This window comes from Columba livia, chromosome 1 (assembly GCF_036013475.1).
Source record: "Columba livia isolate bColLiv1 breed racing homer chromosome 1, bColLiv1.pat.W.v2, whole genome shotgun sequence".
In the NCBI taxonomy this organism is placed as follows: Eukaryota; Metazoa; Chordata; class Aves; order Columbiformes; family Columbidae; genus Columba; species Columba livia.
In genome coordinates, this window is record NC_088602.1 from 105,481,518 (window position 1) to 105,506,037 (window position 24,520).

The 24,520-nt window shown below is 39.2% G+C and overlaps 1 protein-coding gene across 3 annotated transcripts in view; it reads right to left on the bottom strand.

Moving 5' to 3' along the window:
* POLA1 (DNA polymerase alpha 1, catalytic subunit) overlaps positions 1-24,520 on the bottom strand; it is a 209,440-nt gene that overhangs the window by 9,441 nt on the left and 175,479 nt on the right. Inside the window, exon 37 of one of the 3 annotated variants that reach the window (XM_065070753.1) lies at positions 13,984-14,169. The exons of the other annotated variants lie outside the window; for them this stretch is intronic. Within the exon in view, the coding sequence (XP_064926825.1) occupies positions 14,156-14,169 (14 nt within the window). The 3' untranslated portion in view covers positions 13,984-14,155. Of the gene's footprint in view, positions 1-13,983; positions 14,170-24,520 lie in introns of those variants that run through there. 3 annotated transcript variants of the gene reach the window in all.

The following is a 24,520-nucleotide window of genomic DNA, read 5'->3' on the forward strand; positions in this document are numbered from 1 at the left end:
GTCAAATTCTGATCTCGGTCTTTCACAGCTTTAGCTTATCCAGTGGCACTGCAAAGAATTTTCTGTTTTTCTTTCTGTAGTTCAGTTTGATTCTTAATGTAGTGTCAGAGGCGCTAAACCAAGATTTTAAAATTTTTACATAGAAAGCATAATATTTTAATAGGGACAGACTCAAGGAAGCTTCCTTATCAGAGTAGCAAATACAGCTTTCTCTTAGCTTTTTTCTTTTTGTTAAAGTAATTCTTCAATGGAATGTACAGGTTGCTAGTTTTATATGTATCTATATATATATGTTTATGTATATATATTTTTACTCTACTTCTAGTTTTTTTCTAGTGTGATCTAGCAGTTAGAAGTGGCAAGTAATGAATGAAGACAACAGCACATCAAACCAGATAATCCTCAACAAACTACCAGAAGTAACTGGATTACCACCAGCAGTTAAGAAACTTTCACTTCAACAACTGCCACATATGAACATAATGCAGTTATACTTTGGAATATAATTTTAACTTCAGCCTTAACTTTCCCAATTTCTAAATTGCCTAACTTTCAGATTTAGAGTTTTGTTTTAACAGAGTTTCTCAACTTTGAAATAGAAGACCTTAAGAAAAAAACACAGAGAGAAAGCAAAGTAGGCAAAAGCTGAAATGCTTGTAACACTTTTAGAATATATGTAGGCTTCTCCACAGAAATGGAGTTTTTATAGATTTTGTTTCCTGTTCTGAAGGGTTTGATCTCAGGCACTAAGACAAAAATGACTGACCAGAGACACCATTTGCCAGAGCAAATCTGGATCTTCTTGCAGACCAATCTATATGGATTACATACACTGAAGAGCATGTATTTTCAAATTTTTCAAACTTTCAAATAATTCAGTTAATATTATTAAGAGTACATATAATTAAGGCTGAAAATTCAAAGGCTATTATATTAGTATATTTTATTAGTGTATCTATTATATACTTGTAAATTGTTATCTTCAATCTAAAGCCAGTTATTAGCTCTTCTACAGTGTATTGTGCAAACTGAAGAAAAAAATGGGGTGAGGGTCAAGTTCCTGCCCAACTAGTCCCTAGTTAAGCTGTGTTGCTGTTCAGCTTCACATTTTCTCCTCAATGAGCCCTAACAGTCACCCCAGTTCATTTTGCTCCTTAAAAAAACAGGTACTGGATTTTGAAGCCTAAAGCGCCAGTTTGTTTTAGTATTATTTTTTAACACGTTGTAGGCATCTGAATCCTCACTGTTATCTTTTCTTCCTAAAAAGCTTGCCTTTTATTAACTCTTTCCTGGGAAACTGAAGAATAAGACTGAGATCTGTAAAACCTGGGTTTTGTTCCATTCAAGAGTCAGTTCCACCCCTCCTCCTGGGCCTCAGAAGCAATTATTAATAGCTCCAACATTGCTGCTCTGAGATTGCTTCCTGTATTTTTCTCCTGTAGGTGGCTCTTCAGTGAGGAATTCTGCAACATCTAACCAAGTACACGTGATGGTTTTCCATGTCATATCCCCAAAATACAGACCAAGAAGAGAGTGTGTGCCAAGTGTATAAATAATACAGAGTCCACCCCAATGGATTCACGTTTCTTCCCCACCAGCAAAACTACTGAATGCTGACATACAGCCTTAAAGAAGAAAACTCATTTCCTGAAAAGCTTCTACTTTTGAGTCATTGTGATCAAACCCCAGGGGCTTCTGTTTCCCTCTCACCTTAAGTTATATATCTGGTTTTCTGCTCTAGTAACCTCTGTCTAAGACCATCTTCAGTGGACACACTTTCTACAGATCTTTCTGAGCATTTATGTGCAGAAATGATGTAAATACATGTAGTCGAATTCTGCAAGTTCCTCAGTAGGTAGACGGCTCTGTTGAAATGCGACCAAGGAACAAGGAAACGTGTGCAATAACCCCCGCAAAACTGAAATTCTAGTTTTAAAAAAAGAGAAAAACAAAACCCAAAGAAAACAGGGATCTCTTAAATTTAGAAATATGTATGATTACTTTATGCATGAAGTGTTTCTCATGGAGTTACATTCCCATTTTGTCTTGAGAACTCATCTAGTGCTCACCTTGTTTTTTAAATCACTGTTAATTAAGTTACCTACTTAATAAAGTGTGTGTGTATCACTAAGGTTCTTTGCACTTTAACTTTTCAGTCATGTTGCCTCGTGGACTTGGCTTTACCTCCCTGAGGGAGATGGTACTGCTTTTATTCCAGAACTCCACGAACAAGTTTTCTTTCTCACTTTTCTAGTCACTCTGTCCCCATAACAATCATTTAATGGTATTCTCTTTTATGAAGTATTTATCCAGCATGCACACAGCTCTGATAAAAAATGTTGGTGAAAACAGTTCCACTGACTCACAGACATTGGTGTCAGCATTAGTAACTACATGTGGTCCATCTGCACCACCAAGAAAGGCTCCCCTAACAGAAAAGTGTAAGAGCCCACAACATTTCTGCTATTAAGACAGCAGACTCTCAATGGCTAGAATTTAACTGACCCAGTAAGGAAATGGCTATCTTTAGGATCAACGCTAAAAAGAATTCTAACTGGGACAACTGTGCACTTCCATACTGCCACCTATTGGGGGACTGTAAAGCACTTTACAAATATTAGCTAATTCTATCTGAAGGTGTTCCTGTGAGACAGATGCCATTCAGGTCCCACAGAGAAGAGCATCCTTGAGGACTATGGTGAAGATTTTCAAAGGTACGCTACTGGTGCTGCCCACCTAGGTGTCTGTCCTGGTTTTGCTAAAAACAAGTTTCTCTTTTAGTGAATTTGCAGGTCAGCTAAAGCCTTCATATTAACTGCATTTTCCTGGAGAACCAGACACATGTTTTGGTAAACCTAGCAATGGAATGCAAACTTATTGATAAGCATGGATGGACATCTCATGAGAGGGACAAACAAGTGACCAAGAAACTGACCAACTGTGTATAACATTCCATTCACGTGAATACTTCATATAAAAGTGCGAGATCACAAGGATCTCGTCCCTTTGTCCCTTTTTCCTTATGGCCGACATTAGGAGAGGACCTTGCTAGTCGTCCCTGCGAACTGAGGCCTAGTGAGAGACTGAATCCAGCTCCGGTTGGCTGCAGAGTCTAATCCAAGACTTTGGTTGCCGGCTCTGCAGTTGCTGAGACTTTCAAGATTGGTTTTGCATATTTTGTATTATTTTCTCTATTCTTATTAGTAGCATTAGTAAAACATTGTTAATTTTTCCAACTCTCTTCTCTCTGTCCTTCTTTCCCTCCCGATCACCTGTTGTGAGTGGGAACAGGGAGAGGGAGGGGCGAAAAGGGGGAAGTGGGGGGGAGAGAGGGGGTTAACAATACATCTGCCAGGGTTTTATTGTCACCCTGCAATCTTAACCCTCGACAGTGTCTAAATAGACTTCCTGACCATCACCACGGACCACTGCAGTGCCAACACTTAGCAGGCTATAAACGTCAAGTCCTCTGAAAACTGGGCATGTTATTCAGATGCCTAAGTGCACTGTTAAAATTCACAGCTTCACCAGCTCTTTCCCTGTCCCGCAGGAGCGGCCCATGGCTGTTGTCCTGCACTCCACGGTGGTGCAGCCCAGGGACGGATGCAGAACGCTGCTCCCCTGCTGGAAATGTCCAGAACATAAATACAGCACAACATTTTACCGTGATGCAAGCAAGTGAAACAAGTATGCGGGCTGCATAGGTATTATGTTATTCATAAAATAAAGTCTTGGCCAGAGGCGAGAAAAACATCCTCGCTCTTTTAATTCCCACCACCCATAAATAATATTCCTGTTTGTGTTTTATTGGAAAACAGCTGATTTAAAAGTCACCTAGTGTTATAATCCCCCCATCACAACTGCCACCTGTCCTACAGCGGTGGTAACAGACCCCTTCATTCACAAGCAAAGCCAGCAGAATAAAGAGGAAGAGGAGGAGGAGTTGAAGGGGAAGAGACTGAGAAAGCGCATAAATTCCATTTGTGCTAGTAAAAAAAAAATAGAGAAGTGAACTCAGTGGTTGAAAAGTAAAGATAAAAAGATGAAAACAGTAATCTTGCTACAGAAACCAGAGAATTATGTTCTTGCTCTGCCCCCTCTTCTATTTTTTTTTTTGCTTTCACACTGTACAAACTGTAGCACCCTGAACAACTCAGTCCCCTGCTATTTCCAGCACTTTACAGAAACTTTTCAACATTTCTGTTTGACACATATTTTCAGCAGTGAGGTGAAGACAATAAGTAAACAGGTAGTGAAGGGCTATTTAGAGAGCTGGTCAGTCACAGTAATAATAACACAAAAAGAAAAAACCCCACACAGCACAGAACATCTATCCTATGTGCTGTAGCCACAGACAGCACATGACCTCTGACAAACAGTTTTCAGAGTAATTTTAATGCTACTCTGGATTTAACTTGACTAACTGGTAGCAATTGAGCACATCTTTTTTTTTTTTTTTGTGGCAGCAGTTATCTAAAATGCTACAATAACAGCATCAAAAGTAGAATGGTGGAAGATTGGTTTTCCATTGTGCTGCTGAACTGGCATAATGCCCACTTTAAAAGCAATTCGCTGCTCATCACTGAAATCTGGCAGACACGACACTAAATGCCTCGAGGGAAAAAAAAAGGGTCTTGAGAAGGGGGAACCACTCCAACCACCCAGCAAAGAAAAAGGAGGGGAAAAAAGGGGGGAAGAAGGCAAAAAATGATGAATCTATGTAAGAGGAGAAAATTGCAAAATAAAAAGTTTAGCACTGCATGCAGACTCAACAGGCTCTACTTAATTTGCTTGAAGATTTTCATCGCAGGCTTGCATTAGTAATGGCAGAACAAAACAAAAGCAAATATATATTTATGTCTGTCTATTGTTCTGATGAAGTGAAAATGTACTGAGTTACATCAATAATTTGTCAAACACATCTTCCTAGTTTTATTTACCACCAAATATAATGAGTAAATATGTGATAATAAAACTCTTCTTTTTATATGGACATATACAATTTTTTCCCACTACTAAATACAGGTAATGATTTAGGAAGCTTTCAAAATGTCTTTTTACTGTCAATAAAACTAATTCTATTCCCATTTTCATGTTAAAAAAAGGCTTTACAAATGAAAATTCAAATTAAAATTCTGATTATAGTGTAGTGTGACAACACCTGTATTTATAATTTTACTGTCAGCTAGCTCGTAGTGTTTAACAATAGCTTGAAGCAGAAAAGTAATTGGAATTTGTCTGTAACATGCCAGATGACGACACTGGGCACTTCGCTGCGCTAAAGCAGATTTATTTTGATGACAAAATAACCTTAGAAGGATCGGCAAAAAGGTTAAATAGAGTCATCCTCTACCTGGGGACATATTACCTGCTGCGGTAAACCAAACCAGCTGAGCAGTCAGTAGCTGCAGAAACCAGGGTACCCCTGGAGTCGGCCGTGTCCTCTCCGAGCAGGCACCCCGCAAGTCCCTCCCTGCAAAACCCACCTCCCTGCAGCTTTTCTAAAACGGTGCATTACTCCAATATTATCATCAATTTAACTCAGAAACACGGGGGAGGAAGAAAGTAAAGCCACATGGGTTAGCATCTCTTCCCAACCTCATGTGCTGCCATTCTGTGGACCTCTGTGTGAATAAAAAAAGGGCAACCACAATAAAAACGTGCAATGTCAGTCTGAATACAGAAGTCTCCTGGGTACAGCAGTGTTTCCATATTGCCTGTCCAGTCACACTCAGATGTAACTGGTGCTTACTGACAGAGCAGCTCAAAATTAGGACACAAACACAAACAACTTTCAAGAAACAGTGTTAAAAAAAAAGGCTATTCAATCTGAGTATTTTAAAACTCAAACACATGCCACTCTCCACACACACCTTGTCTCACTCAAGCCTACAAATTAAAAGCCCATGTTTTTCATTATCCTAAAGACAGAAAAAAAATAAAGGAAGCCACATAAGAAAGAAAAACAGAATGACAGTGATGTTTTAGTTTACACTAGATATGGCAACACATACAAACTGTCAAAACTATGGAGTGAAAAAAGCTGTTATCAAGCAACTGTCAAGAGAGTCCTCTGAGATTTGGAAATCTTGTGTTTATTGTAACTACTGCACATTACACAAAGAAAGAAACATCCCTCTTCTTACCATTGCTGCTAAATATCATGCAAGAGAACCCAGACTTCTCCCTCACTATTTAGCTTATTTTTTTTCCCCCATGTAATTTCGTGCCTGACAGCACAGGGCCCCTCCTTTTTAAGGTTTTCCTATTGTTTGGTCAAAGATCAGAGAGAAACTTGAGGTTACATTAGACATTATTTCATTTTCAAGAACTGTCAACACCTGTTTTACGTTGTTAACTTGTTGTCCATCATTTAAGAGTGGAAACTGTTGACACCAAAATACAGAGGAAGAATTTCTCTCTTAAGAGACATATGTAGAAAGAGCAAAGATAATGGTAACAGCTATTTTACTAGGCTTAGGAACAATTTGTTTTCAGGCATTTTAACATATCGTTTAGAAATGTTAACTGGCAGTGAGCTACAACATTCAAAGGTTTAGTCTGAAAGTATTAATGCAGATCTGAAATCGCACTTTATGATTCCAAGAAAACACCTACCCCCTGGAGAGAAGTCTCCAGTCTCTCTGGGGTTTCAGTAGAGCCTTCCAAGTATTGTTCTGAGTGACAGTGTTGCATGACTACTTTTCAACCAGCAGCAACATCCCAACCATACTGATGACTGGTTAAAAGTTGTGAGCAAAAAATAACTTGTGCTGTGCTCATTGTAAATCACATTTATTATCACTTCTACACTTCAGGTTTATGTAAAAAATAATCTTTGCTCTGAACACCAGGTTTTACAGAACAAATACCTGACGAGGTCCTGAGATTCAGATTGAAGTTCTTGAGAAAGAATAAAACCTTCATTGTGTATGATGATGCATGCTTTTATGGAATTTTTATATTCCAGGGAGGGAAGTATCCAACCTAAAAGTTCAGTAAAAGAAGCCTTGAACGTAATTGTACAAGCGCAATGATGGTTGCCCATGTGAAGCCAATATGCCCACAGCATGTACCATAAATTTTAATGCCTTAAAACTGATGATGTTATTTTATTATAGATTTGTTATGGGTGTCACATCATCCTTGTAGATCTTTGATGAAGAATAGACTTCTGTGAGCTTACTGTCTAGCATCAAGCACCAGATCCTGTGGGATTTACCTGTAGCAGCTACCACTCCACAGACACCCATCATCTCCTGGAAGTCACTGTCTGCAGGTGTATGGGTCCTCAGCCCCAAGTTTGTAGTCCAAAATAGCCCAACTGCTCAAACTAGTATGGAGATCTTCATATTTTTGCATATAAAGATTTTTTTTTTAGTCTTAAGAGCACTTCTTCAAATGTCATAATATTTATGATCATCAGATGAGAATACTTGAACAAAAATTCAGCTTGACACATTTTATTTCCCACAACTAGCATGACCACTTAGGTATAATTTTATCTCCAAATACTGGATAACCTCATATAACACAGTGAGTAATACATTATCTCAATACAAAACATAAAATAAAATCATTGAGAAAATAAGAAATTAATCTTTCCCACAGAAAATTGCATTGTTAGCTATATTATTTCCTAGCTTTTGACTCTCAAGTACTTCCTTCTCCTAGATTATAAGAGTTTTAAAGTACCACAACAATTACTGCATCAACAGCTGCAGCTACATGTACCTTTTTTAAAAAAAATATATATTAATACCCCAATATAAGCTTGCACACACACACATGCTCACACAGAAGATCAGAAACAAAACAGAGGTCTGATCCTCAGAAATTAAAGAATAGGGAATAAGTCTACAGAAGCTCACGATTTTCACTCCTGGCAGTGCTGCAAGGCTGCACAGATATGATCCATGTGCTAAAAGTCTATTCAAGTACTTACTGTTCCATAAATAGAAAGAGTAATTCAGAGTGAACTGCAGAAAAAAAAAAGGACAACTATATGGAAGGTGTGGTGCAGAACAAGGGTGAATTGTTGAGCTTGTCCTGATCTTCAATTATGATTAGGTTTAGAACCATTGGAGTTTGTAAGACATACTGAAGTTAGGCTGACACATCGAGGTCTTTTCATCTTACATAGCCTACAAAATAGCCTTTGAAAGTTCATAAAAGCACTCGGATAGCTGTCTTTTTAATGTCACGTCTGACTGAGAAGCTTGCCTGCCAAATCCTCTCCTTATTCATATATACCACCTAAAGGGTTAGGAGACAGAGGAAAAGAAAGAGATGTGAGAAAGAGAGATGGTCATTATAGCTGAAATTCAACACATTAAAGTTGGCACCATCAAAATAAAGAGCTCCTTCCACTAATCACGAAATGTGGAGTACTGGAAGACCTACCAGACGTCTTTTGCTGAACAGGAAAATTCAGCACCAGAATATTGTTAAATTGAGTTAGCATTATCAGTGGAAAAAATATGCTCTATTTCCTATTATTTATGAAGCCCTATCCTTTTCTTTCTTACCAATTACATTCCCTATCATTTCCAAAATATACAAACTGTTTTCAATCAACAGATTTCTTTATTACAGCATACTGCATGCTTGTTACTGCCTCTTTTCTATATTGAATCCTTGATTGGACAAGCATTTTGAATTTAACATGGACTGTGATTGCACACATCAAACAAATTAAACCTGCCAATCTCTTTTTGGAGGATATCCTTTATCTATACTATCGCTGAAGAGTACCCTGAGTATATTTGCTTAGGAGAAATGGGGAAGGAGGAAATGTTTATTATGGCAGAGTCAGAAGACATTAATTTTCCTATGATATGTAACTGGCCTTGCATCCTCTTTTTCCTGTTTTCCAATGAATTATTTTATAAAAGGAAAACACACTTATTGACTTTCTCAGTGTCTCAGCGGCTGTTTCACAATCATCAATTTATTCTTCCTTTTGGCCAAATCACAGTATCACAGTATGTTTGGGATTGGAAGGGACCTCAAAAGATCATCTAGTCCAATCAAATGCTAATCATGTTGCAAAAACGAGATGGCAGTAAGAGATGAATGACGTGGTAAACCTGAAACTGATTTTCCTTAGGTTAACCAGCTGCCAAGACAGATGACACAGTTATTTGTAGAGAAACAGAACTAAAATGTATTGGTTTGGGGTTATGCAAGCCTGTTAAAAACAAGACTCAGCTTTGTGTGGCTTCTGACTGTGCAAGCACGACTGAATTCTAGGTGCAGTTAATTAAAAAGAATACATCCCACAAAGATGAAAATACTGGGAAGCATTTTCCTTTAAAAAGGCAGTTCAAAGATTCGTAGGTTGAAAATCAAGGTCAAGTGGGAAGAAGTCTAAAAACAGAAAAGCAAATAAACAGAAAGCCCCACAGCATCAACAAACAGAACTAGACCAAAGTCAAGATGGCCAAAGACAAGTCAAGGAGTGAACAAAACCCATGGAATAAATTAGAAAAATGTAATGAAGATATCTGCTAGCAAGACTTGCCTAAAAGCATTCACAGTTCTTAGCACTTATTAAAGCTTAATATAAATTCCTTTACTGCAAGTGCTCATGAAACCGAGATATGCTTATCTGGAAGACGCTATCAGCTTCCTGCTTTACCTGCATCATCAGAGAAATAAAAAGAAAAAAGGAGAGACTATTCACGCCGCTTTTACAGCTGCTGGGCACTGAATCTTCATGCAAAAGATGTAGGTGCTACGCTCAGCTTTGCCATCACTTTCCAACATTTTACTAGACCAGTTGCTGAATTAATTCAGGCTTCATTTTTTGTCTGTAGAACAGGTTTGATGGCACCTCTTCCTCTGACCTACTGTTTCTCTTGGACTGCGAATTCCACAGGTAGGTGTGGTCTTCAAAATTGCGTATTTGTGGTGCATCAGACCTCTAGATAGCAGCATAATACAAATAATAACTAATGTGAACCCAGCCTTCCAAGAGAAGAGATAAACCGGTATACTACATTTCCAACTTTTGTTTCAGAGACGCCTCTGCTGGCATTTTTTGATGGCATAAAACATTCCTCTTCTATTGCTGAAGATGCTCAAGACAGAGTTATTGTAAATCATCCTCAGTGAGGCACTTTAACAGTTCAAATACAAGTTAAATTTGGGCAGTGTTCAGTCTCATCAAAAACTCACAAGTCTCTGAGGATGAAAGCCCCAATTCTTGTCTCCCAGAGAGGGAGGAAACAACACAAAGGACCCGAATCCTAAAACTAAGACCGTATCTCTGTAGTAATATCAGGTATTGATTAATCTTCTTAATTTTGCTGAAAGTGGTAAATTTATTTTTGACAGTAATAGTAAAATCAGATATGTAGCACAGGATAAAAGAGTCATCTGCACATTTCAAATGTGGTATGCAAAAACAAGATAAAAATCACAAAATGTTAGGGATTGGAAGGGACCTCGAAAAATCATCTAGTTGAGGTTACACAGGAAGGTGTCCAGGCGGGTTTTGAATGTCTCCAGAGAAGGAGACTCCACAACCCCCCTGGGCAGCCTGTTCCAGTGCTCTGTCACCCTCACTGAGAATTTTCTTCTCATATTTAAGTGGAACCTCCTGTGTTCCAGTTTGCACCCATTGCCCCTTGTCCTACCGTTGGTTGTCACCGAGAAGAGTCTGGCTACATCCTCCTGACACTCACCCTTTACACCCTTTACTTATTTATAAACATTAATTAATCAACAGAATTGGCTAAATTTCTTAAAAGTTGAATCAGAAAGCTTAAAATGAAACTTCAGGAAGAGTCTGATGCTCCACCTTGCTTTCATTTGACATGACATCTACACCAATTAGGATGACTAGTTGTTGCTTCAACATGCGCTAAAAAAGAAAAAACCCAGAACAATGAAGATTTACTGCAGCCGACGGACTGGCCACTCAAAGAGAACGCTGAAGATAAGGTGCAAAGATCAACAACACTTTTTGAGGGAGGGGTGAACGGTTATGGTCTTTTACTGTCGCTTTCGTCTTCACTACCTGGCTTGACTCTCCGTAACAGGCAAACTACCTTCATATACATTTTAAATAGAAGCGCTGAGCTAGTCAAATTCCTAGTGCCACTGTTGAAATAAAAATTAAGATTAGAAAGCACCATGACTGCCCGCAGTGTATTAATGAATCAGGCAGCCACATGCTCTGCAGGAAATAAGAAGTGGGTTTAACAAGCCCCGGGAGCTTTTGCTCTCAGCAGTTGTGTGGGGCTGGCGGGGCCACTCTCAGCTGTTGCGTCCTGCAAGTGTGGAGCTGCACTGCAGCAACAACTCAGCTTTTGCAAAGGGAAGAACGCATTGCAGGTTGCCCTGCTGGTCCCATAACACTTCAGAGGAAAGCAACGTCTTCTACTCATGAGGCTACACATTCATTTCCCTTTTATAGGATGTTCTATTCTTCACAGCATGGGAATGTTTCATGATATAGCATGCGCACACTGCAAACAAAAAGGGGACACATTTGGTCTGACTAAAGATCCAGCTAGCCTCAAATTCTGCCTTGGAGAGAAGAAAAGCAGATACACTGGATGAACAACACAATCTTGCAGTGACACAGCCCTGCCTTAAGAAACCAGCTTCCAGCAACATGGAAAGCCAGCAGCTTCCTGAACTGACGGTGCTCTCCCAGTGCAGCGTAACTTGGGTCGATTTTTCCTTCCGCAAATGTTTCCAACTACTTTTTGAACCCATGTGGACCTTTTAGAATCTGTAACAGCCTAAAAAGATGTCTAAGCATGTAGCACTGTTTAATTTAGTGAGCTACAAATGGGTGTCTGCCTGCCATGGGCAGTCTTGGCCCTCCTCACCTCAGCACATTCAGCAGGTGAATAGCATTTCACACTGTTGCACACTGACGGGGCACTGTCTCCTATAATATTACCAACCTACCAGTCTTTACTGTAGCCTTCTTCTCCATCACCTGCAACAAAACCAGCAGTTACAAGGATACAGCCACACTGGTTAAGGTCAAGCTTGCACACTGAAGACAAGTAGCAGGTAAACTCAAGCTGAGAAAAAAACTTGTGATAATAATGCTAAAATTTTGCAATAACCTACCTTTTACTGCATTTAATCCAGTAAGAGACAATCTCATAGACAATGAAATGGGCAAGATGCATTATGGCACACAAGGTGAATGCTATCGCTTACCGAGGGGGAAGGAAAAACGTTAGGGTCAAGATGGATGTAAAGGTTTAGTGAAATAATAATTTGTTGGAGATCCAGAAAGTAATGATTCCTTTTTAGTTCAGTTTTGTTCTGAGGCATGGAAGACGAAAGCATGTTGTGTCTGCTGAAATTGTCTCCACTAATACAAATATGCCTTTTTTTAATGAGACAGAAACTGTGAAGATCTTTTGATGACACCAGGTACTACTCACAGCTATAATGGTTTTTAGAATACATAATCCACTACACAATCACAGGTTCAGATGACTAAGCACTCCACAATTTAGATGGGAGGAACTGAGCAGGAAAATGAACTTTCTAGCCCACTCCATCAGACAAATGCATTGCTCTGCAGACAACAGATGCAAATGTTTTCTTAGAAATGCTTTGGATTTGTGACACTGAAGAAAATAATGTTTTTGTGTCTAATTGTAAACTTTAGGCAAAGATAACAATTAGAACTTCATCCTTGCAGAAAACTACTATTGCTGAAACTCATCTAAGCAGAAGAAATATCAACGTGATTAAAAAACATACAAATATCTAGAACCATCAGCTCTAGGAAAGAACACGAACACTTTGGACCAAGGGCAAAGCCTCAGAATCAGTGCTGAGAACTGGCTAATACAGTTCATTAGATTTTAGTAAATATTACGGCCTTAGACTGATATTGGCAACTGCTTCCCAAAATCCACATTAAGCCTCCAGGAATTCTAAGTATCCTCCATAGGAATTCTCATATATTGTGTTCACGCTATGTACACCAGTCAAAGTCCTATATTCAACATTATGGTTCAGATACCCAAACTGCAGATGTGGACCTATGCTGCTCAGAAGAGGCCTAGACAAAAGAATGCATTTCGAGAAGACACACAAGAATTTGGGAGACTTTTTAACCAAGGAGTTTTTTCAAGGCATTTAATATCGACCTTTAAAATGGACAGAATATTTTTGCCCTGGGAACACCTCCTTTGCTATGTTTTGTGCCTATCTGAAAGAGAAGTGGATAAGAAAGCTCGTGTCTACATTAAGAATTAACTTACACTTCTGTAATGGCTAGTGCCTTTTGTATTACTAACTCTGTTTCTGCTAGTGATTGTAAGCTCATCCACAGACACATGATAGGTTTGAGCATGAGTTCCTAAACTTGTGCAAGTGTTACTCAGAAATATGGGCAATTCTTGGTCAAGAAGAAAGAGTACTTTTTTTTCCCTGACTTTTTTTTTGTTGTTGTTTTTCCAACTGAGTATGTGTTTTTTGAAGACAAACACAATCACTGAGCTACTCTATACATCATCAGTGGACGCTTAAAAGAATTTCTTGAATAGACGCTAAATATTTTCTGGCACCCTGAAACAAGCCTCTGAAAACCCTGCAGCACAATAAGATAATTACTCCGTTGTTTACCATTTGTGAAGATAAATTATACTGGACCACTAAGACAATTTATGAGAATATCTTAATATCATGGCTTCCATTTTGGTATTTATGTTAAAGGAAACACCAATCGGATGTCAGCTTCACTCTTTTCTTGACCACAGCATTTCTTAACAAACCAGACTTTAAAATAACAAAAAAATAAAACGAGACTGTGAAGAAGCCAGTAGACAGCATCCAGATTTGTCATATATGTCACTGATGCAATTTATTCCAAGAATGGATTTATACAACACAGTAAGAATTTTGAGTGCAACTAGAACTGAAGTCTGGTGACAAAAAATCAAAGTCTAAGCCATAAAAATCTGTGGAGATAACTGATAAATAATCACAAAAACCCACCGGAGACACTGAAGTTATTTGGAAAACCAGAAACATCTCATGGCTTGTGATATCTGCTGCTGTATGGGCGACAAAAAGGCTAAAGCTCCTTTAGTGACATGAATAAGGCATACTGTCTTTCCATATCAGTATTCTATGCTAAGTTCAGTTTCGTATCTTGGTCACGGGTCTTTTAGAGGAGCAAACCTGAAGAGAAACAAAACATTTCTGAGAGTTTAACTGTTATCTCTTAGCCACAGAAGCCACTGCAGTGGCTTTTCTTCAAAAAGTATAAAAATAATACTTACATACTTGAATTAAAGAGAAAATGCTAACTAGTGTTAACTTTAAGCTGTCGAGGACTGGCATGAAACCTAATTTGACAAAGTTACCACAATAACCTTTTTAAGGGAAACATTTGCTTTAGATCCAGTTGGCTATTGATAAATCAAGGGACTAAGCTAATGCAGAGGAACTCCAGCCTGACCCAGCACTGGTGCCATCCAGGTAGAAACCAAGTGACTGATGCCTTGACTTTTCCCCAGATTAGCAAGCTCTGTCTGGACACTAAGATGTATCAGGTGCATCTACTACCTTCCCAAAGGATTTCTGGAAAAGGAATAGTTGTGCTTGGAACAACATAGCCAGCACTGTAAAGTATACTGAAAATGCTGGAATAAGCAGTAATTTTTCTGTGCATAAACCACATTAAAAGCATAAGCAATATTTTTCAAAAATAATACAAGAATTCCTCTTGAAAGTTACTGTGTAACTACTGCTCTTTTGCATTAAGCTGTGCGCAAACCTGAAAAATTGGCTTTGAAATGTGAATTTAAACTGATACCACTTTGCAAACAGCAAATATTCACTATGTTAACTTTCAGGACATTCATATCTGAGCAAGTACAGGGGAATAACAGACAGATCTATTTTCAAAGATAACAGTAAGGAGAGTGATACAGGGAACTTGTGTAAAAATTTATTCTGTCAGCATTTTTATTGACTCTCAACTAGAAGATTCTACCAAGCTTCCCGCAGGTTATAAGAAGATGCCAGTTCATGAAATGTGAGGAAAAGCTTTAAGAAACGTGTGTTATTATTGTGACCACTGCAGGAAAATATTTTCATTTGATAACTTGGAAGAAGGAACCACAGCGCCCTGGTTAACACCATCAAGGCACCACCCTGCCGTTTGTCTAATAGCTGCTGTATGTCCCAGTGCCTCAGTATTTCAGAATGGACAGTCCTGCCATCTGTGGATAACACTTCTCCAATTATGTAGGAAGGTTTCAGTACAGCAGCCTACTGACCAGTAAGGCCTTGGATGGTATCAAGAACAGTGTTATTGGTGAAATGTAACAATTGGATTTTTTCACTCTCCACCTTTAATATATATGTAGCATTGCAGAACTTTCTTTCAGAAATCAGATATCTAACACTAATAAATTATGCACCGATTACAGATGACCTTTGGAGTTGCTAAAGGTACAGTCACAATCACGCATTTAAAAAAATCTTGCTTTTCACTATAATGTGTGAATGTATGAAATTAAATGAGGCTTGCAATATAATCAGTGTGGTTGGCTGCTTTAATGTATTCCATTTCAATTTAAAATCACCACAAGCCAAGAGTGACGAATCTAATTTGATCAGTTGTTCACAAAAACACTGAAAAGAGATGTAAGCAGACCTATCAACAGCTGGTAACATGGCCTGCTTTCAAAAGCAATTAATCGGCTTTTACACAACCAGAAACTCTTAAAATATTCAAAATCAGTTAAAGCTCTGCAGTATTAAAAAGGATAGTGGAAAGGAATTCTCCTGGTAAAAGCATCTCAAATATCCAGTTATTGCTTAAAATCACAAAAGCCAGGAAATTCAAATAGAAAGGTCAAATCTCTAATAAAAAGGTGCACTTGGGTGGTGTGCTAACAGCAATAACCCATTGTAACTCGATTTTGTAGGTTTGACTGCTCTTTATGAGGTGTTTCAACTGTATTTCATATTTAAATGGATTTTTATGAGTTCTTGCCCATATTAAATATGCATATTTGACTGCAATCAAGTAAGTCCACGGATTACTAATAACTTAGTATAAAGCCTGTCATATGCAAAGAATACATGCTTTCAAAAGCAGAACAAGCTCCCATGTAATTCACATAATTAAAAATACCAGATCTTATTATTTCCCACTCAAAAAATACTGAGAGCAATGTTGTCTTATCTATCGTATCTGTCATGCCTGCCATACCTTAACTTTGTGGATTTTGGTCCTGGAGGCTGCACATTTTTCTCTGGCTGAGAACATTTTCTCAGAAGTTACTGAAACCAGTTCTGATTAATGAGACTGAAACTAACTTACAAATGGAATGGCACCTTACCAGACTGCAGCCATTCACTCAACCGCCAATTAGCATCTGCATGAGAGCAAATTTTTGAAAGCGTTTCAAATCAAGCAGAATTAGCCCTAACATATCTAAGGCTGTAACAGGAGATGACTGGTAGACAAGCCTTTTCTGGAGAATGATGATCTGGTGCATCAGCACATGGATGCTGTTGGAACACTTAGAATTCCATTGCCATTTACTTACTCAAATCGTTACCACCGCTGATTTGAGGAAATGACTTTTCTACAACATCAGGCACAAGGACAGCATATGCAGAAGCAAAATAAGACACCTGAAAGCAAACCGGTCTGTCAAAAACAGTCACTAAACCAGGGAAGATGACAACAGACTAAAGCATCTGTTGCTGCACAGAAGATCAGCTATAAACAAAATAAAAATGCTGTTTGTGATCTAGTTTTGGACGAAGCACGTCCCCAAATTAAATACCGTTGCTTTATTTTGCTTGTGATGAAACCACAAAGCCCATACCCTTGCTCAAAGAACAACCACCTCATGAGGTATTTCATACAAAAAGGTTTGAAATACTAATAGACAAATCTATATTTAATAAACACTTGGAACAACCTACTCATGACTTTGTTCGAGTATTTGATAACAGCTTTATCCCAAGTTAAGCTGTAGACTGTTAGCTACATATCAACATTATAACAATACATTTTTTAAATTTGAGCTTTCGTGACAGATTCAAATGTCTGTGATCTAACTCACTGTCATTTTCAGCCTTACTCACCTTCACCTACTTCCCACACAATATTTTACACATTAGGAAACAAAACCGATCCCCAAAGCACCAGGAAAAAAGGTAAGATGAAAAAGCAGCGTATCTCCCTTCCATCTGGAAAGGGAACACACTATAACTCCAAACATAAAAACATTTAATAAACCCCTGCCCATCTTAAATTAAATGCTTATCTGACTGTGAGGAGCAAGACAAATGTATAATTCTTGGTGATATACATAATTCCAGAAGAAAATCCCACAGAACCTGGCTGCTTAGATAAATTTCTGGAATGGTTGCACAACACAGGACTATTTCAGACCATGTGCAGAGGAGTCTTAGATCATCCTCTAGAAAAAACAAACAAACAAACAAACCCCAAATATTGCAGTACTTGCTTGCAGGGGACCCATATCTATAGGTACATACAAGTAAATATATCTACAGGTACACATGCTGTCTATGCACCTTCAAGCTTTGTATTACAATAAAAGAAACTGCCAACATACTGCTCTTCCTGGATACACTCATGTGCAAAAAAACCCTTTTTCTTCCTTTTTAAACTTTAACTTTTTCCCTTTTTCCTGTCAGACTTGTAGTTAATAATTACTTATGCCCCCTTAGAAAAACTTCTGTGCATTATAGAGCCAAACCTCCTCAGAAAACAGCTGCCTTTGAGTTGTTGGTGCTACAGTTACTTGATGTTCATTACCACTAGTACCTGGGACCAGGAACATCCAATTCCCCCGTACCCACTGGTTTACAGACGTTGATTTACAAACTCTGTACGTTCACAGCACAAATGAAATGCAAGAACCATCCCAGCACAGACTGAAAGAGGGTTGTCTTTTCCTCTGCCACATGACAGAGTGACAAGAGTTGAAATACTCCACTGTTACTAACCCTGGTCATGGTCCTGCGTGCTAACTGCAAGGGAACACTTTCAGTACGGTCATCTTCACAGCTATGAAATTAACTGGGGTACACAAAGAGCCACTGCTGGCAAACTATGTTACCTGTTCCTAATTTAGACTTTATAAAAGATGAAGGAATCTGAGAAATAATTAATCATACTTCACAAAATGCACATGGAAAGCCACCAAGTAACTGCTACCCATTCCTGGTTAAACTTCTACCCTCTTCAGGAAAGCAACTTGGGCAAAGTTCCTGAAAAGCAAGCTTTTCACCAACCAAATCCAACAAACTACTCCTTGCCAACTTTAACTTGCAGCACTGGGGAAATGCAGTTGAGAAGATGAAGAATCACCAGGGTTCGGCACTTGGGAACATCATCTCTGTTCTAACCTAGCACAGAGTCACAGTAAAAAATGTATTATTCTGTTTTAACACATTGGCCAACTTCAAAAGAAAATGAAGCCCAAACATTTTAATTTTTTTAAACAATGTTTGTGCTTCTCCCTGTGTGTTCCTCCTAAGTCCTCATAAGTAATCGCAAGACACTACAGAAGTGGAAAAAACACACACCTGCAGCTATTCTGACACAGGAGCCAGCAAATTCTTTCTCTTTGCGGACCCCCACTCACATGACCTGCAAAGACTTGCATTCTCCATCCTGCCCTTCAACGGCAATGTTAAGACTAGCCATTCTGAAACGGTGAGATATCCCAGGCTCAGCTGCCAATAATACATCAAGGACACACCAATATACTCTGTCCCACTGATGCAACCAGTCTCACTATGAGGATGGCAATAACGTTTTTTCTCCTTCCCCTGATGAAGCATGTCTGCTGATCATCTCCAATTTGTGAAAAGTCAGCAATTTCAAACAAGGGCTATGGGAGATATGTATTCAGCAGAACAATGGATGTGAAACAGGGAAGCAGGTTACTTGGGTACCACAACATTAAGTACCTTCTGACAAAGACTGCATTAGCAGATGACAGGAGACTGAACACGTGGCAAACAAAATGCTTTACAGATTTTCCTGTCCTTGATGTTGCAGCTGATCTGGAAGAGAATGTGCAAAGTCCCTCATGCAGACACAGCCTTTGATCTTAGTGTACCAACTTGGTATACTTTAAAATCTGTGCATGCCTTTTGTCTTCCACCCTCCTTAAAGAGGGTCTACAAGTAAAATAACGGATTATCTGAGGCTGCTCAGATATTTTGAATGGTTTTCTTAAATCAACTTTGCAAACGTATTTTTTTCTTTTTCATTCTTGAAATTCAAGCAGAAAGAAGAAAGATTATGTGCTATGATCTGCAGGATATTAAACTCCTCCCTCAGGACAACTTCGTCTGGAGTTACCAAACTCCCTGTATTTACTCAATAAGAAAAATCACAGGTTGATGGAGTTGGCTTTTAACTGCTAAACTCTTTTGTGGGTAAAGAATAGCTATTAATAGATAATTGCTATTCACCTTGGAGACTGTAAATTAACTTCCAAACGACCCTATGCAAGAAGTTTTGTCTCTAGATTTGTCCCTTTGAAAAACAGTAGGGGCTTAGAAGAACCACACCCTCTGCTTCTCTACAAATAACCATAAAACAACAGCCTGCTCCCATGACAGAAGTCAGAACTCTGTTCTGAAAGTGATTTTTAACAGGCTGGTTTCCAGACCTCATGACAGACTATTCTGAAGGAGTGGTGGGAGTTACAGCATTCTGCCTCTTCATGGTTAACTTTTATGGCTAGATGCCTCTCCTCGAGTCTTTACAAATAGCTACGTATACTTAAGAAACAGGTTATTCTGGGATGCAGGAACGGTTTATTTCAGAGCAACACTTTGCTTGAGGCTGTAACTGGAGGATACAGGGAACTCCTTTTATGTTATTTTTTCATTCTTTGATGAAAAGCTTTGAGGTGACTGGAGTGATGTATGTAACAATTTTCCATGTTTGGTATCCAGCATGGTAAATTCATGGACTACATCTCTGGTGTAAGTTTTCCAGTACCACTACTTTCTAGATCTGAACTAGTCATGCTGGATCTCCTTCATAATCCATGAAGCAAAGAGGGGGGGGCATTTCTCAGATGTGATCTATGCCAGCCTAGTAAAGGTGAGATTAGCTGAGCTGTGCCCAGGAACTGCCTGATTCTGCCCACTATACAAAGGAGAAGAGGCTGATAAATTCACATACAAGTGCTTGAACTTTGAGACCTCAAAGTCAGTGGAGATGAAATGCATTCCTCTGCAGGGAGTTTCCTCCACTAGTGACATTTGGTGTGGAAGGCCTGCTTTGCTTTACATAGACAGAAATAGAGCAGCAGAGCCTTTATTCACAGTTCCTATATATTCAAGTACCTATGTAACAAGCTAAGGAGTATGTAACAAGCTAAGGAGTATGCAACAAGCTGAATGTAAACCAACAATGAACCCTCACAGGAAAGAAGGCTAACAGCACCCTGGGCTGCATTAGCCAGAGCTTCACCAGCAGGTCGAGGGAGGCGACCCTTCTCCTTTGCTAAGCCCTGGTGAGAAACACCTGCAGTGCTGGGTCCAGTGCTGGATCCCCAGTACAAGACACATGGACTTACTGGAGTGAGTCCAACGAAGGGCTACAAAGACAATTACAGGGACTGAAGCATCCATCACACAAGGAGAGGCTGAGAGAGCTGGGACTGCTCAGCCTGGAGAAAGGTCAAGGTGCAGGACCTCACTGATTTGTATAAATACCTGGTATGGGCAGCAAAGATGGAGTTAGGTTCATGTCCGTGGCGCCCAGTGACAGACTGAGAGGCAATGAGCACAAACTGAAATACAAGAAATTCCACATAAACATAGTACCTTCCTTTTTTACTGTGAGGGCGGTCAAATGATAGAACAGGCTGCCCAGAAAAGCTGAGGTGTCGCTGTGCACAGAAATACTCAGAACTGAAGTCCACACGGCCCTGAGCAATCCGCTGTGGCTGACCCCGCTCTGAGCAAGGATTTGGACTAGATGACCCCTGGAGATACCTCCTTGCCTCAGTCATTCTGTGATTCTCTTGCTATGGCTGAACTGGTATTTTCTGTGCAGAAGTGGATCTCACCTCTCTTGTGTTCATGCAAAAGGTCACTTCTTACAGCCCTGGCACCACAAAAACTTAGTGAAGCGTATCACTCTTGCCAGCAGAGAGGGGAGACGCATGCAGTCTCTTGGCCACTTCACTGAATTGTGACCCTTCGGCTTTTTGAGCTATTTCATACTATAGCAGTATTAATCTCTCATCTCTACCAGGACCTCACTGTTGCACGTGTAGCATGAGTGACAAATTTAGTCTCAAATACCACCATGTACACACCACTTTGGGAGGCATATCCAGTGGTGGATCATCTATGGCTGAGTGGAAAATCCTACCCATGGAAAGATAAAGGATTCTCTGTTCACTCCTCTCCCCAATTTGCATCTATCAAAGCATCAGATGGATTTCCTCTAAAGGGAGGAAAACTTTTACATGTGCCCCCACTCATTCCTGAGCTCACTGCTGTTGCCTACCATAGCTCATTTCCTAACCCATCATTCACTCTCTTTTTTAAAGGTAACGTGTATCAGCTGAAAAGATAAGGGTGGTTTCTTACTATAAATAAAAGGTCTGTCACTGAGGTAATTTATATTATCTTTATAATTGGGATATACTGCACTAGAGAGCCTTGCTTTGTAATAGAAGTTTGTTTGACCTTCAGGCATTCCTTAGGCCTCTCCTAGTTAGGCCCAGTTGGTTACACAAAGCACCCACATTGTTGCAAAGTTTTAAGTGTAAAAATTTCTGTGTAAGTTCAACAGTATTTTTTTTCTTAGTGCCGTTTGTCGTTCAGTCTGCAAAAGAACTCAATTTTAAAAGCCAAAGTATATATACTCATTTGAATTATGCTAAGAACATGGTTTACCATAATAATGGCCTTCAAAAATGTACTATTCAACAGAAATACTGGCCCACTCCAGACATTTCAAAAACATCAGCTTGCAATTGCTGAAGAAACTTCCCAAGAAGGATGTACTCTATGTGTAGAACTGCTGATTTCTGCAAAGAGACACTTCCTCCCAAATAATATTTTATCTTTGGAGGACAACAAAAAAAAATTCTTTACCACATACTTTTCCAGAGACTACTTCTCTTCCCTGCTTTACACATACAGAATGAGACGATACAAAGTGATCTTTTTTCAAACTAAGCCAACTCTAGAATTCTTACAAAGATGACATGCCATTCTAAGGTTCTGCCTAGGATCATACAATGGTTTTCAATAATAGATACATACAGATCTTATTTAACACTTCCCTAATCAAAGAAAAACTTCACACAAGATAACAAGTAGAATCATAATGAAATCCAAAGTTTGGAGAGCTCCTACTGGAAATACGGGACCTAATTTTAACTTCATTGGGTTAAAAACCCCATAAAAACAAAGGCTATGTTTTGCAATGAACTATTTCACCGTCAAACTGTTCTGCAAATTAGTTTCATTTATTGTTGTCTCTTCAAATTCTTCAACATTTCTGTTTCTCAGGACTCTCTCCTGTGTTTTCTGTATTGTGAACTTCAGGATCATTTGTTGGTCAAATTCACTGCATACATCTGTTTGGTTCTTTTATGCCTTTATTCTTCTTTTGCACTAATGCTTTCCTCGTGTAATTCAGAACAGACATATTCCCTTTCCTCTATAAAACACAACCTATTCAAGAAAAACCCCCATGTGAATCCCTATGACAGCCTAATAAAAAGTTACCTTAGTATTTGTATTTTGTTGGGCCCTTGATTACTGTACCAATAGTACCATGGATATTGATGTGACAGCTCAAAGTTGTTTAAATAAAACCCACAACCCTTCCCTCCCCCATGAAACAGAAAGGTTTACTCTATGATTGTTATGTTGCAAAAAGTCCTTAAGAACTCAAATCCTCTCAAAGTGCAACATAATTTTTGAAGTGCAATGCTGAACCACCAATGTTGTTTCTATAGTCAGGGCAGAGGCACACAGACAAGTAACTGAAAGGCATCCTAATGTACAAATGTGCAACATGAGGCTTTGCCACGGTAATTACCTGATTATCTTATCCGGTGGTAATCTGTGGTTATACCTTTCCCTCCTTTCATTTATGCTCATAAAATCTTTGTGAAGTCCATGTGTACCGCTACTCTCCTTTTGCACCTATTTTTTGGGGAAGGATGCAAACCCAAAGGCAGGCCTGGGGCTTTCACAGCAGTAAAGCACCAGCACCTCAGTCCTTGCAAGGACACGGGACTAAAGCGTGTAGCAGGTGACAATGGACACCAGTGGCAGCAGAAAGCTGAAAGCAATTTCCAAAGGATCTCTGAACAGTCAGACTATTAAAAAACAAACCAAAACAAAAAGGGGTGAAGATGAGAGCTCTTGAAAGCCCAGCATGCCTATAATTTCTCAAAAATAAAAAATAATAATAAAAAAAATTAAAAAATCTAACCTGATGATCATATTTTCCCCCTAAAGAGCAGTTAAGAGAACTGAAAGAAGGAAAGCCAGAATGCGCCAGGACTGCAATCCGTTGCCATCAAACCCGCTCTCTTATACTACACATATTAGACACTATACAAAAGACAAACATTCTACAGTGGCTGCCATAACTTGAACTGCTTCCCTTCCCACTCAGGAACATCCTCACTTTCTGAAACACACTTTCACGTTGGAAGAGCTGAGCAAACCCAGGACCTACACAAGCGGGAGAGCTTTTTGACAGGGCTGCAGAGATACCTGGAGAAGGAGAAGCAGTGAGAGCAGCAGCCAGCTCCATCACAGGTGCCTCAAAACCCATGGATACCACGGCAAAAATGGGTGCTGGGGGGACAGCTTACAACAGGGCAGATTTGGGATTTGGTTACCCACACCCTATGGGTCAGTGCAGCCTCAGTATTCACTAGCAGGACAGAGAGTACATGTATGTATCAAAAAATCGCTAGTGGTAAATGCCACAATAGAACAAAAAGCATCCTTTTTGGTACTTCCTAGAAAACACAGGCATGTTCATATGTTAATAGTCTAAATACTGAAACACAATGCATGTTTTGTCTAAACAGGAACTCCTGACTGAATACTTCTCATGTTCAAAATTTGCCACAACAATACAATAAAACCAAACCAAAGACTTCGGGTCATATTCAAAAGTTCAAAATGGCATGGATGCTTCCCTGCAATTTCTGAATAATATCACAGTTTTCTGGAAATACAGAGAAAATGTGGTTATTTTTGCTGTGTCCTTATAGCCAGGTCACCATTATGGCTACCTGCATCACTGTGGTATCTGAAGCATGGCTTAAACCGGGAGACAGCTGATAAATCTTTGGAGAACAGCAATGGAAAAAATAGAAATACTGTTTTTAAACTTGCATCCAGACTTTAAAAAACTAAGCCTTCAGCTAAGAACCTCTTCTTCTTTCTCTCTCTCTAGATGCTACTACTAGAAGAGTTGCAGCAGTTGTACCTCACTGAATGCTTGCATTTCATGTTACAA